The sequence below is a fragment of the Misgurnus anguillicaudatus genome, chromosome 8 (genome assembly GCF_027580225.2).
Source record: "Misgurnus anguillicaudatus chromosome 8, ASM2758022v2, whole genome shotgun sequence".
NCBI lineage: Eukaryota > Metazoa > Chordata > Actinopteri > Cypriniformes > Cobitidae > Misgurnus > Misgurnus anguillicaudatus.
In genome coordinates, this window is record NC_073344.2 from 12478592 (window position 1) to 12496450 (window position 17859).

General features: G+C 37.3%; 1 protein-coding gene across 1 annotated transcript in view; it reads left to right on the forward strand.

Annotated features, from left to right (window-relative positions):
• Nucleotides 1–17859, forward strand: part of oca2 (oculocutaneous albinism II) — a 126297-nt gene that overhangs the window by 41416 nt on the left and 67022 nt on the right. Inside the window, exon 15 of the mRNA XM_055213307.2 lies at nt 15419–15551. Within this exon, the coding sequence (XP_055069282.2) occupies nt 15419–15551 (133 nt within the window). The remainder of the gene's footprint in view (nt 1–15418; nt 15552–17859) is intronic.

The window sequence follows — 17859 nt, forward strand, 5'->3', positions numbered from 1 at the left end:
AAGTTTTATACATGAGGCCCCTGGACTGAACACATCTACGTGCCAATATTTACATGTAGTCACTCATACTCACACACACACACACACACTCGCTCACTCACTCTCTCTTTCTCTCTCTCTCTCTCTCTGTCTCTCTCTCTCTCTCTCTCTCTCATGCTGTCTTAAACGATGCTACCTCGCTGTAATTTGTAATTAGCAACAGGAAATGTGGCACATTATACTTCACTTTTAAATAGTTCACCTATGTTTACATGCTTAAATGCCTATTTACTACTGTTCCCTTTAATTCTTATGCCACGGCGTGGCGGTGTCATGTGTGCGAGGGCCCTTCCATCACTGCTTGCAGTTTTAATTATGCATTACATTTATAAATATACCTTTTTAAAGTACTTAAAACATATTTACAAGACATAATTAATGTGGATCTGAAATCTTTTGGTACTGTTTGAACACAGTGTGTTGAACTTTATTACAAACCTAAAATTTAAGTAATAGCGAAATTGACTTGCCAATAAAAAAAAATGTATTGGCCAATGCTGATAATAAAAACAAATCTAAATATTGGACGATATATCAGCCTCTGCAATATATTGTCTTATCACTATGTAAGGAATAATTGATGACAGGCTATTGAATCACGCCCGCCGACAGGGGGGGACAAACGGGTCTGTTGTCCCGGGCCCAGGGTGAGGGGGGCCCAGAGGGGGGCCCAGAACTGGAACCTATGGAATAATTGTTAAAAAATAAAGAAAATATTTGATTCATATGATTTGAAGTTCAGTACGCTCAAAATGTCTGGTCAGACTCAGCACAAGGCCGGTGCTCAGAAAATAAAATAAAAGAAGAAAATATAGGCCTTATAGAGGAAAATAGAGGAAAATAGAATTCCTAATTCTCCCCATTAGGAATCTGTGACCGCAGATATAGTCACTGCATCGCGTGTGTTTAGAAGTCTGTGCTGTTTGCTGAGAGGTTTTTATGAGAGAAAGCACAAACTATTTAATATTTAATGTAAAACTTGAATTTGAAATAAAACTTACCGCGAAGAAGATAATGAAATCTCTATCGTCTCTATTGCTAAGTGACGCGACAATTATTTATTATTTCAAATCCGTTTACAAGATAAATATACATTGTGTTGTTAAAACAGATGAAATTATTTTGATATAGGCTACATTCATTATGAGAAGCCTTTTCTTTTTACTGTTACACTGTGGACAGTAATTTTTTTTTTTTTTTGACCTCACTGTGTGTCTTTTTTTTTTTTTTTTTTTTTTTTTTTTTTTGCATGTTCACTAAACATTACATAAAAGAAAACATACAACATTACATAACATAAATAACAGGGGGAGATGCGTAACAGACCTTACTACATTAACATACATATTTTACACAGAGAAGAAAAAAAAAGAAAAAAAAAAAAAGATACATTTCCTTTACAAAGCAACATAAACCAGATCATCATAAACTAGTTAAGATTTTGGCCAGTATAAGAGATGTTTTCTTCTTTTTCTTATTTTTAAGATTTGATTTAAGAGATTCATAGAAAATTTTTAAATCTATACAAAAAAGATTAAAGGTGGGTTTTGTTGATAGTATTTTAGATTTATGTAAATGAAATTTCCCTAATAAAATCATCAATTTTAGTGCAAAATACTGTGGACAGTAATATATGTAATTTATATAAAACTCTATGGTCGTGACAGCATTATCCATTATCTGTTGGTTCATGTTGGTCCAGTTTAATTCAGGGTAATCCTTTAATAAAATGTAATTATAAAATATTTTGTTGTTTTGTAATATTCACAGCGCACATTCTCTCAGATCGTTTTAAAACATTTTTAATTATTCTGCAAAATTCCGCATAGATTTTGCAAAATAAATCCGCAGAAATAACAAAAAATAACTCCTTACGCAGATTCCTTACACAGCTGTACTACTCTTGCAGCAATTAAAGCAGTTCAGATTTGTTTTAAATTGCAAAATAGTTATATTTCTTTTTTATTTACATTTTAGAGTATTTTGTTTAAGTTTTTTTATGATAACCAACAAGCGGTTATAGCAGCCGACAGCAAGTTGACAACATGTTTGATGAATTGAACTCTCAAATCAACACTTCACTTGTCTATAAGAACAACTATATAAAATATATATTTTCGGCATATCACAGTGTTAGTTTAAATGTTTATTATCTACACACACTATTTTTAAAAAGCGGAGGCAGATTGCTCTGCTGCTCGCAGCTGCAACGGGTGCAGAAATAAAAAAATGAAAAGGGCTATAGCTACAAAACGAAACGAAAAAAACATGAAACCGAATAAACATGCAACCTGCCCTATCTTACAACTTCGCTATGCATATTATAGATTATATCTTGGATGCTGTTTGCATAGATTATGCGCAGTATCCAAGGTTTTAATCTAGTCGTCCATTAATATTTTTTTCCCGGTGCGCTGAAGGTCCTGCTGTTAAATACGCAACAGCTGCATTGTAAATGAGGTTAAAAGTCTTACTACGTTTGTTTTGCAATCGTCGTCTGTCAAAATGTTATTTTAATTAAATTGAAAAATATAAAAAGATTGAGAAGCCTAAATAAGCTCGAGGTCCGCCGCGTATCAGCTGTGACGTTAAAATTGGCCCGAAATCCGACCTGAGGGGTGTAAAAAGGTCGGGCCTCGTTGGGCTTGGGCTGAAATGCAGGGCTCTACCCTCAGTCACATTCATTGAGAAAAATCTAATGCATGCTCATCATAATAGCTCTTTACAAAATAATATCCCTCGGGGCTTTTGGTTCAAAGGCGTGCATGTTTGGAGAAATATTGATTGAGTTATATGTTTACTTAAAATTTCTAAAGAGAGGAGTAATATTTATTCAATTATTAGTCCAAACACGGCATAATATTAGCTGAAGTTGTTTTACTGATATTTCCAATAGTATGTTCATAATTCATACGTGATTATATGATATTTTGTGTCAGTATACAGTGTCAGTACACTGAAAAAAAGTATTAATTGAATTTAATAATTTTTTTAAGGTAAGTGGTTGCAATCAATTTATTTAAACTACATGTAAAACAAAAGTTTTATATTTTATTTTACTTTACCAATCTTTTTTTGTTTAAATGTAGCTTAAATAAATTGATTGCAACCACTTACCTTAAAAAATTGATTAAATTTAATGAATAATTTTTTTCAGTGTACTACATTTAAAGGTGCAGTGTGCAAATTTTAGAAGCATCTAGTGGTGAGGTTGCAAATTGCAACTAACGGCTCAATACACTGCTCACCCCTCGCTTTTGAAACACATAGAGAAGCTACAGTAGCCGTCACCGGTAAAACATGTCATCGTCAGAGACAACTTAGTAAAAAAAGTTTGTCTGTTAAAGGTTTCTGTAGAAACATGGCGGCACAAAATGGCGACCTCCACGTAAGGGGACCCTCTGTGTATGTAGATAAAAACTTCTCATTCTAATGTAATAAAAACATAACGGTTCATTATAAAAAGGTCTTTAAACACCCCTGATAATATAGTTTTGTATATTATTTTGCATTTTTGTCAAGAGATCCTTCTAAAAATTACACACTGCACCTTTTACTAAATGTTTTATACAATGTATAATATGCAATATTCGTGGGTCCTGAATCTGATAATGCCAAATGTCTTGTTACCAGTAAAAAGTAAGGGGTGGGGGGCCCTCTAAGATTATCTTGTCCCGGGCCCAGACAAGACTGTCAGCTGGCCTGCATTGAATTATAAGAAAATAATGCACACCAAGGTGGTTATGCGGCACGACGTGAAGCGGAGGGCCGTTACACCGCAGGTGTGCATTATTTTCAAATAAATCAAAGTCAATTATTCCGCTTATACCACGGTTACCACAAACATTGCTCTGGTGCCTATTTTTAAGACATTTGACAAGTTCGGTGTGCGGTTTACAGAAAAATAATCAACACCCATAGAATATTTCTCAGCCAATCAGAATGCAGCATTCAACAGACCCGTGGTATAATATCATTTATACCACGGGTCTGTTGAATGCTGCATTCTGATAGGCACCAGAGCAATGTTTGTGGTAACCGTGGTATAAGCGGAATAATTGACTCCGGTCCTTTGAATTATTTGAAAATAATGCACACCTGCGGTTTAACGACACTCCGTTTCGTGTCGTGCCGCATTACCACCTTGGTGTGCATTATTTTCTTATAATTCAATGGCCCGTCATCAATTATTCCTTACTTAATCTCTTAGTTCTGCATAGTACAAAGGGATGTTTCAATTAAAGTTTTAAGCACCTTATATTATATTTTCACAGAATGTTCTTTAAATTCTATAGAATAATTTTATGTAGAAAACAGTAAATCCAACGCTATCTCTATTCGTATTTTACCAGGTGGCTTATTCGTATTAATTTGTATGACCACATACATACATTTTTGTATGATTCGCTTTTCGCCTGTGCAGCCTGATTTTGGGGTAAGGGGTGGGGTTTTGTTATTGTTTTTTATACTTTTTGTATGATTCACTTTGTACGAATTCATACAAATTAGCCAACTTGTAAAATACATACGAATTCTTATGAGATCACGCTCGTAAATCACAAAAATGACTCTGGAGTTGGGTTTTTTACAGGCAGGCTCACATATTTTTATCAGATGTTAGTGGACAGAAGTCACTGTGTCTGAGATTATAATCAGGATCAATTTAAATGGAATATTCTTACTGACATTTGTTTTGTGTACAAAGTCTGTTTGGACTGGTTTTCTGAATGTACAGTACTTATACAGTAGCAAGGATATTAGACAGTGGTGACATTTGTTCACCAAATTGTTTAAACGCGTCTGGAAACAGCAGGCGCTCTCCTGAAAACGCAGACTGTGGGTGCTCGACAGCGTTTTGGTTGCTATAATCTAGAGATATTAACAACTTTGTTTATCAGTTGTGGACGATGCGCCGATTGGTCGGTGTGGTATTTGTCCTGCCCATCCTTCACTGTAATTGGATAGCTGAGTAAAAAGTGACATTGATGAGCTCAACGTTTCACCTAAAGTTAAACATTTTTTAACACTTAGTGACAGATAAAAATGGCCAGCGCTAGGCGTTCAGCATGAAAGAAACACTCGCCAGCTGCAGCTTTTCTTTTAAATGTGGCACTTCCATAGCAAACAATAAAAAAAATATACTGGTCTCCAGAAAAAAACTGTATGGTATTATACACTAGGGGTGAAACGGTACATGTATTCGTTTCGAACCGAATCGGTACGGGGGTCACGGTTCGGTGCATGAATTTAAACTGAGAATACACGGTATTAAAATAAAAAAAACTTGCGTGCAAAATAATTAATGTAATGCGGAACTCCTGTTAGATCCGCGGATTCTTTATGGACAGCTAATCTGTTGCCCCGCTTTAGCTCTGACGCTCTGATTGGCGCCGATGCAGCCGAGCTCCGCCTATATATGCGCTCTATCAGAGCTCGTCTACAGTCTGGCACTCTGCAGTTTTTTGTCAGGTCGACGCCGGTCCACTCCAGTCAGTTAGTGAGCAGCGATAGCGAGGATGGCAAGTGGTGTTCCACAAGAGTTAGACGCTCCGCCAGCCTCTTTAAGATCGCAAGTTTGGCAAAACTTCAGTTTTCCAGTCAGTTACAATAGTACAGGCGAGAGAGTGGTGGAAAAGACGAGGACTGTGCGTCGGCATTGTTCAGCAGTTGTTAGGTATGTGAGTGGAAATACATCTAATCGGGGCTCTCAAGTCTCACGCATTCACCTTGACACACACGCATTTCAGTCAGTTCACATGCTCACACGCCACACTTTGTATTTCTCATGCTGAGAAGTAGGAGATAAATTGTCCTGCTAATATACAATTAATGGATGAGGTGCAGTTCTGTCGAGTTCAGCTGCTTTTTTTAAAGTGTGCTCAACTTTACGCAGCGCCATCAGCGTCAGAGTACCGCGAGAAATCTTGCGGAGGAGGCTGACTTCAAATCGCTCTCGCGTTACTCTGACGTCATCCACTTGTCGTTTCTTGCAGTGCCTCGTGAAGTCGTACACACCTATTAATTCATCCTACAAGCCTATTTTTTTGTTCTTTAGTACATTAATATGAAATAAGGCCAAAATGTAATTTTAAAATGTATTTAGGTAACACTTGTAATACATTTGAACCCATATTTGTATGAAAGATGAGTACAAGATTATTTAAAGTGGTATACATTTTTTAAATACGAGATAGTATGTTAAATGGATTTCAGTTCATATTCATGACATCTCAAAATAACATAGGTGATAAGGACACCTATGTTTTTAAGATTATCTTAAGTACTAAAAAAAATGCCTTCTTCATTTTTGTTTTGCTTTTCCCTCCATTGTACCGAAAGTGAATCGAACCGTGGCCCCTGAACCGAGGTTTGAACCGAACCGGGACTTCTGTGTACCGTTCCACCCCTACACACGATGAATGTACTTTTTCTTTACACTCTTCCTATTGATGTTTCTAAGCCGGCCTTGAGAGCAAAAAACAGTGGGGTTTCATTTAATTTGTGCCTTTGTAGAAAAATGGTCTTTTCTTGTCAAAACGGCTCTAGCACGTTTTGATGCATTGGTAATCATACTCGAGTTACATTTTTCACATCAAGGTCACTTGCTGCTAGATTACAAATCCGAAAAACGCAATATCCGTAAACTCATGGTTCTTGGAGGCCTGAAAGCTGGGGGTGAAACCCATCAAATGCACTGAAGCCCGACTGCTTTAAATTTACTACTTCATAAACATCATCCTGGTTTTCCGCAGGAACATTCTGTAATAATATGTTCCTGTAGCGGATGCATGGAGGAGCGTGCTGTAATTATTGACATGGATGCAGTGCTTCGTGTTATCACTGCGATACACAGGCCAGATTTGTTTATATTTGGGTAGGCTTGTGTTTGTGTTGACACCGTACAGATGATGACTGAAGATACAACTTCTCATCTGAACAACCCCAGACAAGCAAAACGCATTCAAAATTCAATACGTGGCATTTTCTTTCGTTTGATTGCCTTGTGCATTGATTTGCTCCTGACTGTATTTAGCTGGAAGTCATTATATAGACATTATGTAAGATTATAATTATTATGATGTTTATAACATGATATCAGTGTGTGTGCGTGTGGGTTTGTATATGTGGTTTACGTAAGGAATAATTGACGACGGGCCGTTGAATTATAAGAAAATAATGCACACCCAATTGCGTTACACCGCGGGTGTGCATTATTTCAATTATTCCGCTTATACCACGGTTACTACAAACATTGCTCTGGTGCCTATTTTTAAGACATTTTAAAGGTTAGGTGTGCGGTAATTGAAAAATAATCAACGCCCATGAAACATTTCTCAGCCAATCAGAATACAGCATTCAGTAGGTCCGTGGTATAAGGGGACATGAATAGTGTATAATGACATGTTTATAATGCTATGAATTCAACGGCTTAAAAAACATGCTAAATGTTACTTTTTCACACAGTAGACTAAATACTGCCAATAGGTTTTTGTGATGGATGGGAATAGGGAGTGGGGTAGGTTAGGGGAATAGAATATACAGTTTGTACAGTATAAAACGCATTGCGTCTATGGAATTGTCCATGTAAACCATGTATGCTTGACTGTGTGTGTTGTGTGTGTGTTTGTTTGTCTGTTTCTGTGTGTGTTTAAGGATTCCAAAGTTTCTGATGCAATAGAGGTAGGAGTCTATGAAACTCTGGGCTCTCCATGAATGAGTCTATGATCCAGAATAATTTTTAAACAGGTAATCCTACTGAGAGAGAGAGAGAGAGAGAGAGAGAGAGAGAGAGAGAGAGAGAGAGAGAGAGAGAGAGAGAGAGAGAGAGAGAGAGAGAGAGAGAGAGAGAAAATAAGTCCTGCCATGCCTCTGATCCTGTCTACCATTGTATGGACATCCAAACAGTCCTGTCCTAAGGCTTAGTTTAACCAGATGTACTAGTTCTTTTCAGTATCTATAGCTGGGTTTCCATCCCCGATTTTATGCGCATTTTGAAGTAACACATCAGAAACGAGTTATAGAAATGCCAAATTTAGAATAAAAATCCCTTAATTTGCAAAAAGGTTTTTACGCTCGCTTAAGGTTTTTTTTGCGAAAAAGAGTAAATGTGAATAATGGGAGATGGAAACACATTTGGTGAAGAAATTCTGACTTAGCAAACATTAAACCCACGTGACTGATTGTCTAGCTCTATCAGCTGACGTTGTCTTTCCCATGTATTGGGATTGACGTCATCGTAATGCCCTTGCTGCTAGTGCCTGCATCAAAAATACTTGATGCATCCAGTTTGGCAAATTACAAGCCGCACTGTTAGTAAATGTATAATTTGCCAACGCTATCTCATGAGAATTCATACATATTTTACGTGTTGGCTAATTCGTATTAATTCATACGACCACATTTGTATGTTTTTGTACGATTTGCCTTGACCCCTGTGACATTGGGGTAGGTGTGGGGTTAGGGGTTGGGTTTAGTTTTTTTCATGAGAATCGTACGTTTTTGCACGATTAGCTTCGTATGAATTCATACGAATTAGCCAACTTGTAAAATATGTACGAATTCCCGTGAGATCTGGCTGAACTTGCCCAGTCGTAACTAAATGCAGTCCTGTCTCCATTTTCTAAGTGTGCCTTGTTTTATTTACCACCGTTATTTGCTCGAACAACTTCATGGAAACGCACCTCATTTGCATTTGTTTGTTTTTCTCTTTTGTGAATTTTGAAAAGATTCGCTTCACGTTTGGATAGAAATCCAGCTTATAGATTGTTTCAGCAGTAACAACACAAACAAAAGCTTTCGTGAAACACACGTAACTTCTGGTAAACTCCGAAGAATCAGTAACAACAAAGTCCTTTTAGAGTAGTTTATTTCTGATAATAAACAACGAGTACATTACCTTAGTTCAAATCATAGCTAAAGCGTATCAAAATCTACACTGAGCTAACGTTACTGTGTTAAATGTGTACTAAATAATGTATAGTGTACAATGTTACATACAGATCGGCTGCAAAACCTCCCTTCAGATAGCAGAGATCCAGGATCCCCGTCTGCTCGTCATCTTAAGGAAACCAAAACATTTGTTATTTTTGACGAGGTATTTGTTCAAGAGTTCATTTTAAGAACTAGTCAGACCATTAAACAAAAAGAGACTGGAAGTAACGTTTCAACCACCGCGTAATCGCGTCACCGCACGTGTGTCCGATAAAACTGTCTATAATGAGTATAGTACTGGCCCTGCACATTAAACTGCAACAGGAGAAACTAACACTGATATCTTGACACATAGTTTGTATGACATGTATGTGCAGGGGTTTTCGGCCAACTACAACATAAATTATTAAATGTGTGAATGTTTATATCTTTGGTGTGCTGATCGTTGAGTGTGTGGGTCAAGTTTTTCCTACAATGTGTAGACATTGTGGTGAACTGCCAACATTTTCCCCGAAGGAAAATGGCTTTAAATAACTATATTTTAAATGAATGTAAAAATGCAGGTAGGTTTATATAAGGATTAGGCTTATGGGATAAAAATATAATTAGCTCAGTGTAAAAGCAATAGAAGTCTCCACCGAGATAGAAAAACAAACGTTTGCATGCATATGTGGATTTACTTTTAGTGTAATGAGGCTGGCACTTTCTCCAGTAGTCGCTTAATCCGTTTATTAAGCTCCAATCATCCTCGGATCTTAAGGGTGAATCTGAATGCAAGTTCTGTCAAATGCAAATACAAAATAGATGGATAACATGCCACAATGCAGCTTAATGAAAAATGCAGTGGCGGACATCACTCATCCACAAAACTTTTACTTTAATTTCAATCTTTGACATGACTCTAGTCAGTATTATAAGTATCAAGGTTATATTTTACATTATGTAGGATGATTTTGTGTAGAAAACAATAAAACACAAAAGATGACTTCAGGTGGCTTTTTAAAGACTGAGTCACAATTTTATATAATTCCTTTATATAATTTCCTTTATCACAACTTTAATACGCTCTGTCTATGTCCTCCTTGACCCTAAACTATGCTCATCCATACATTTCCATGGTAACTGTCAGAAACTACGGAACATCTTGTATTTGTGGACGCTTTGTTTGTTTTGTCGGTCTTCTGTTTGTTTTGCCTGTGAGGGTCATAAGGGCCCCCCTCCTCGGTCTCAACAGGATCTCTACAGCAGGAACGTTGCCATTTGAGCAGTTAACATCCATCTGTAGAGTTCTCAGTGGATCAGACATTTGTGGCAGGGCAGACGCAGGGTTTCAGGGTCGTTGATGAGACGTCTCCTACAGCTTGTGCTTTTCTCCCCGGCATTTACTTGGCTGTCAGTCAATCTTTCAGAAATCTCAGCTGCCAATCTGTGGTCCCTGGGCTTCAGGCACACAAGACTGGGCCATAGCCCTTGACTGCTCACTAACCTGCTAGAACCAACACTCTGTTAAGTGGTTCTTCACAAAGATGCCATAGAAGAACCATTTTTGTTTACTCAAAGAATCATTCAAAGATTTTTTAAAGAACCATTTTTTCAACTTTTAAAAAATCTGATTAACCTTTTAGCAACAAAGAACAAATGTTCTTTGGATGTTGGGGGAGGTTCAACTTTATTTCATGCATTCTGACTTTTTAACACAATTTAAGAGTTAGATTCCTCATGCAAAGTGTCAAAAAAGCAGTTGGACGTGTTACAGAGTATTTCTGCGCAGAATGCACTTCGCCAGGGTTCGTAAAAGTTTTTTTTTTGATTACGGGTCCAGCTGACATTTCAGGGATAAGCGATACGTATCACTTCCTCCAGAAAACCACACCCACACATCAATCGGCGAAAGAGCAAGAACCAAGGATGCTAATGCTGCGTTCCAGGCAACCTGTAACCCGTAACTCACGACTTCAAAACCACGAGTCACGACTCTGAACTGGGAGTACATCGATCTAGTACGAGTTCACGAGTGGGAAGTCACGGGTTTGACAGCCGTTCCAGTGCACTTTCACCAGTAGAAGGTTGTAAAAACACGAGTTACAGGCTGCCTGGAACGCATAGGGTCGTAAGTCGTGGTTTTGAAGTCGTAACTCACGGGTTTAAAAACCTGCCTGGAACGCAGCATAAGTTACAGGCATCACTTCACGCGAAAACAATGTTTTATATCAAGACTCAACAATGGCATGAAAGAAGAAGTGTGTTTTTGGATGTAAGGAGAAGAAATTCCAACATTATGGAAACAATGGATATAGTTTGTTTATCCTAGGTAGCAGCAGAGTTTTGTGTGTGTGTTAGTTTAACGTTGGATTTCTTTGAAAATTCCCAACCGGGTCATGAGTTGCATGCGGTACATAAAATTTCTGTTATGTTGGAAAAAGGTGCATAAGTGCATATTATATAAACTACACAAACATGTAGGGAATAATAAGATATCCAGTCAGTGTTGTATAAAGTGTTGACTCATGACTCGCTCCTCCCGCAGCTAGTAACTCCTTCCGAATTTTTTTGTACCTTATTGGAAAGAATGAGTAAAACTTATCTGTCTTTTATAAATCTGATAAAACTAAAGACTCTTCGGAGATATGAAGGATGTAATACTACTCCAGATTAACATCAGATCGTGTGTTATGGACGCTTTAAAGGTCGTTTATTTTTAAGAGTGAACAGTAAAGGTCTTTTTGCATGGTGCTTCATCATTCTCAGTTCTCCACTTCTGTTATTTTTTGGATTTGATTTCTTGGCTGCTGAAAGCGAGGGAACAATGACAGATCGAAATGAAGGGAGGTCTCATTTACACACTATGTGTCTCAGAGTCATTATCGCAACATGACTGCCTTCAAAGACGTATTCACAATCACTACCAGTAATGCAGTTGCAAGAAATAGGCAAAATCATGTGGATTTATGCATTGACTCTATGTGATGGGCTTTTAGCTCAATGGTGCTATAAGTCTGTGAGGAATAAAGCAAAAAAAACTCTTTAATAAAGCATTATCGACAGATCCACAGAAACTCAGTGAGCCTGAGCGCTTGAAGACATCTCTTGAGGACATTTTTTAGATTGTTCAGGCATTGGACCCAAAAAGAATAGAATGAAATAGGAGAGTGTTCTTGTAGCTCAGTTGGTTGATCATTACGTTGGCAACACAAAGGTCATGTGTTCGCTCCTGAAGATATGCAAAGGTTCAGTGCACTTTGAGTTGCTTCAGAATTTGTTTTTTTTACAAAACTGTGGCTTTTCTGTAGCTGGGGTGGTACCCTAAGGTTCCATTTTGTACCTTTACAGGTAAACATAAAATATTTTGTACCTTTTTGGGTACATTACTGTAGCTTAAGGATCTATTGTGTATCCCTAAAATTTAACTGGTACAAAATTGTTCCTTAAGGTACACAAAAGGTCCTTAGGATTAACTATTGTACCCCAAAAGATTTAACGTTTCAATGTGTTGTTTACCCATAAAGGTACAAAAATGAACCTTTACGCAGTGACCAAAAATAGTCCTCTGCTATTGAAAGTAACCATGAGAACTATTTTTGGGCGCTGTGTAATATCATTGCGCCTGCTGCTGCCGTGTTACAGCAGCAATGTCCTTGATTATTACGCCAGAATGAGAGTATAGTTCTAGCCATATCTGCCTAGAAAATCGCAATTTTTAATTTTACGTCGGTCTTAGTACACAATATAGCTACAGAAGAGTCAAGTTTTAAATAAGAAAAATATTGGAACTCTTTGGTTATTTTAGCATGATGCTAATGGTCTAATCAGATTCAATGGATTGTGCTAAGCTATGCTAAAAGTGGTAGCGCCAGACTCGGAGATCGGCTAAATGGATTCCAAAATGGTAAAAATCAAGTGTTTAACTCTAGGGGAGCTGGAAAATGAGCATATTTTCAAAAAAGTGTCCTGAATACCAGCACCAGATCCTTTTGGGAAAAGGTACAGTTTGTACCTTTATTGTACCTTTTTCTGACAGTGTTTGGATAAAAGTGTCTTCCAAATGCATAAAGATGATTTTAGCTGGCTTACAATAGCTGGTTTCCCAGCCTGCATGATGGCCAAACTGGTATTGAGTTGGTTTAGCTGGTCAGATGGATTATCTCCCATCCTGACCATCTGACAGATACCCAAACAATAGTCTTACAAGTATCAGTTTGGAATGTTTTACCACATGCCATTGTTTGCTATCAAAAAGTGTATTTTGTTTTAAACTATAGACCGTTTCATTGGACGCACGTGCGGTGACGCGACACGCGCCTGGTCCGAACTTTAATTCCGGTTTCAGTTTTTTTAATGGTCTGACTAGTTGCTAAACTGAACTCAAATACCTCGTCAAAAATAACAAACGTTTTAGTTTCCTAGGTAATCTTTGTGTTGTTTATTTTGCTTGTTATATAAATAAACTACGTTTAAAGTACTTTGTTTTTATTTATTCTTAGCAGAGTTTACCAGAAGTTACTTGTTGACCACGAAAGCAGCTTAATTATGTTGTTACTGCTGAAACCATCTATAAAAATGCTAGGCTACTTTCAACCAAGCATTGGGTCAAAAATGACCAAACCCAACCCGTTGGGTTGCAATTTACCTACTTATGCTGGGTTGTTTCAACCCAAAATGCTGGGTTGTTTAACCTATTGTTTTGGTCAATTATAAACATTTTCTGGGTTAATTTAACCCAACGGTTGTGGGTTTGTGACCCAACCTTAGGTTGAAAATAATCCAGTGCATTTTAAAGTGTTGAGTTACAGTACTTATTTTGAACTTTTTTAAGATGTACATTTTTACGACACATACAGTACTGTGCAAAAGTCTTATGCCAACAACAGCTTTGTTGTTTAAGCAAAGTTTTAAAGTCCATCCATATTTATTTTTCACTCTTTTTTTAAAATACAAAGAGAAAATACAGGAAATATGTACACAAAATTAAAAACAAAACCATTTTCTGAACTAAATGTCTTCTTCAGGCATCAGTCAGTATTTAGTGTGACCTTTTTTGGCATGAAACACATCTTGAGCTTTTTTGAGAAGACTGAAGTCATTCGACTAGAATTAGAAATTAGGATTTAATTTCATTTAGGTTTAAGAGATCCTGCAGTTGCCTGCTATTGCTCAAGTGGAAGGAGAGTTTATCCTAAATACTTGACACATCAGCTTATACTTTTATACTGTTTTAAAACTATATACACATTTCCTGTATTTTCTGGTTGTATTCTAATAAAGTGACTGAGGAAGAATTATATATGATCACTATACCATTGCAAAAACAACAAATCTAATGGTATTATGGTGGCCTAAGACCTTTGCACAGTAATGTATAGGTTACAATCCTTGTGGTTGAGTGCTGTGTTCAGCATTTTTACGTTGTGCCCTTCTGATAGTTTAATATTTCGTTTAGTTATACTTGTCTTGTTGTTACTCTAAGCCTCTCCTCATTTATCCTCATTTGTTTTTCATTTATTTTTCTGTCTCTCCTGACTTCCTGTAGAGGTCACTATACACCAATCTTCACTCCTCTTCTTTCATTCATATTTTTCCAATATATTCAGCCTGAGATGAGATGACTTTGTTTGTTTGTTGTTCGTTCACTCACACCTTCAGTTTTTCCAATCACACAAAGCCACGTTTGTCCTTTCAGTCCCAGAATCATTTTAAGAGTAGAGGATTTAGTACCTTGATCCACTTTGGGGAACATCATGCTGCCAAAAAAACAGGATCAATGTTTTTTAGTTTTTTTGTTTTCAGCCTTACCTTTCTCTTCACTTACCAGGATGTACCTTCAAGTCCTGGGTTATTGCCAAACCTCAGAGGTGTGGGGGATGAAGTAAAACAGTGATGTAATTTCCCTGCTTTTGCTTTGTAAAATGCCTCTGTGTACAGTAGATCGTGTATCACATCACAGCAATAAACTGTAGGTTATACACTAGCAGCAACGGTGGGAGATAAGTTGGATTAGATTTTAAGGAGACACAGAGCTGCTTTACACATCTTTCTCAGTGGTGCCATTTGAAAATCTGATGCCATCTGGTTATGATGAGAGATGAGGGATGGGCTACACAGATAGGGGGATATCATTTGAAACTAGATGTTTGGCAGAGAGAGTTGTGTGCTCTTGATATGAATGGGAATTAATAAATAGTCAAGAGCATATTAAGAGGATTTGTAATGCATGCAGGTGCTCATTTAAATCTCATATAAGTGCCTAAATGCATCAAGATGCAAGCATTAAAATGCTGAATATGACTCTCTTGATGAAATGTAATCAGTATCCAAAGCATATGGGGGGCTGTAGAGTGCTTGTGATCTCTTCCATTAGTGCCTTGAATAGATTACATGAAATCCAAACAAATTAATTGCACTTGTTCGTTTAGCATTTTAAAGGGCCCTCCTATTTTTTTTGGTTCTCTAGGGAATCGACTTTGCGGCCTTTACAGGCTACATGTTTCTGGGAATCTGTTTGGTGCTGCTGACCTCATTTCCTTTCTTGAGAATGCTGTACTGGAACAAGAAACTTTACAACAAGGAATCCAGCGAAATTGTGGGTGAGTGTTCATTTATTTTGTTCCTACACACCAGGTACTCCAAAAATAGATTTTTTTTACAACATTTTGAATATTTTGAATAGGTCTAAGTGGATTGTAAATGCCACCTCTTCACTCATTTGTTCCTATACACATGCACTGAAAAATTACCTAATCGACCTAGTTTTTAAAGAACGAGCAATCATTCTTTAAAGCAGTGCGATGCTGAAGGCACGCTTGACCTTCTCAGAAGATAAATCTGGGGGCATGTTAATAACAGTTTGTCCTGGTTTAGAATGTGAAGTGTCATATGCTCTTCTGCACTCTTTACATCAAATCTCAAATCCGATTTAAAGCCTTTTTACTTGTGCTCTTTGAATTACTGTGACTGGAATAGACACAGCCTACCTTGTCACAGATGATTATAAACTCAGGAATACATCACTTTATTATCTGCTATGAACAATTGATGCTTTTGGTCTATCTTCACCCCTTAGGCTCTTTCGTCCAGTCTTTCCATTATTCTTATCGGATGAGCCTGCGCTTATAGCTTTAACACAGCGGTATTAAGTACATAAATCCTGCCATAGATGACCTTTCTTAGCACCTGGACAAGACCCTTTCTTGTCGTTCTGAGCTCAGTCACTGTGGATGGTGTTATAAGGGTGTTAATTAAAGTTGAATGATGAATGATGGCAATATAGATTTCAGATATCTGAATCTACTGCGTTAATATTTTTATTGAACATTTTTGTCATCAGGAATTATATTAGGGTCATAATACGGTGAACTCTGTAATGTTTTGTTAACAAGTTTTGTGTCTGGTAATGGCGAGATATTGCGATTAAAGTGAGAAGTAGTTGACTGATCATGTGACCTTAACATAGTGGCCCACATGAGATATGACTAAATTTTTGATATGTTTACTTTTTTATAAATCGTTAGTTTCAGTCCTTGATTCTGATTGGTCAATAGCTTATAGTGTGTTATTGACCCTTTTACTGTTTGTACACAATATGACGTGGCAACGTATGCGCGCACAGTTTGGCAACGGAAGTATGTCAAGAATCAGAAGTGAAGCAACGCAGACAGAGAAAGTTATTTTAAAAAGTTTTTTCAACACAGCTACCAGATCTGTGTACTGTAGTGGAGTGGATAGAAGATGTTAGCAGATGGCCAAATATAAAGTGGCCAGATACATATACGTATATTAGTATATTTTATACCACGGGTCTGTTGCATGCTGCATTCTGATTGGCTGAGAAATGTTCTATGGGTGTTGAGTATTTTTCTGTAAACCGCACACCTATCTTTTCAAATGTCTTAAAAATAGGCACCAGAGCAATGTTTGTGGTAACCGTGGTATAAGCGGAATAATTGACTCCGGTCCTTTGAATTATTTGAAAATAATGCACACCTGCGGTGTAACGGCACTCCGCTTCGCGTCGTGCCGCATTACCACCTTGGTGTGCATTATTTTCTTATAATTCAATGGCCCGTCGTCAATTATTACTTACATATTAGTGCAACCAAACGCAACAACCAGACATTTTGATGATGGGAAACCGCTTTGTTAAACTTTCTGAGTTGCTAACACGTTAGAACCAATGGGGAACAACACCACTTCTGTTGCCGAAATGCGCATGCAGGCTATTTGATCACGTGGGCTGTAAAAGGGTCTATAAGATAGTGTTACAATTCACTTGATGAAGATATTGGGCCCTATCATACACCCCCCGCAATGCAGCGCAATGTGCGACGCAAGTGTTTTTTGCTAGTTTGAGCCTGGCGCAATTATCATTTTATGCCACATTGTTTAAATAGCAAATGCATTTCGCTAATTTTTGCACCCATGGGCATTCTGGTCTGAAAACGAGGTGTGTTCTGGCGCATTGTTTGCGCATTGCTGTTTTGAGGAAACTGAAATAGACTATGTCGTTGACCAATTAAAACCTGGTCTAAATGCGCAATATTGTTACTAACTCGGCGATAGTAATATGCGCCTATAAACGGGACGACTTTATCACACACATGGATGAAAAATTAAAGGATTAAAGGATTATGTAAAAGATTATTATTGAGTCTCTTGGACATAAATAAAGGACCGATTATAAGACGTTTGATGGTGTAAAGAGCAGCTTCACTTGTAGCCTGGTAAGTAATTAAATGTTTTTCTTTAAACAAATGCAAATATTGCATTTATTTAGAATTTTTTTTTTTAAATGTACATGTTACCCCATGGATTTATTGTATATGATGACTTTGTACCTCTGGTGAGATGAAGACCTTTTCTAAGTAATGCCTTTCAAAACACTCATGGCGCACATTT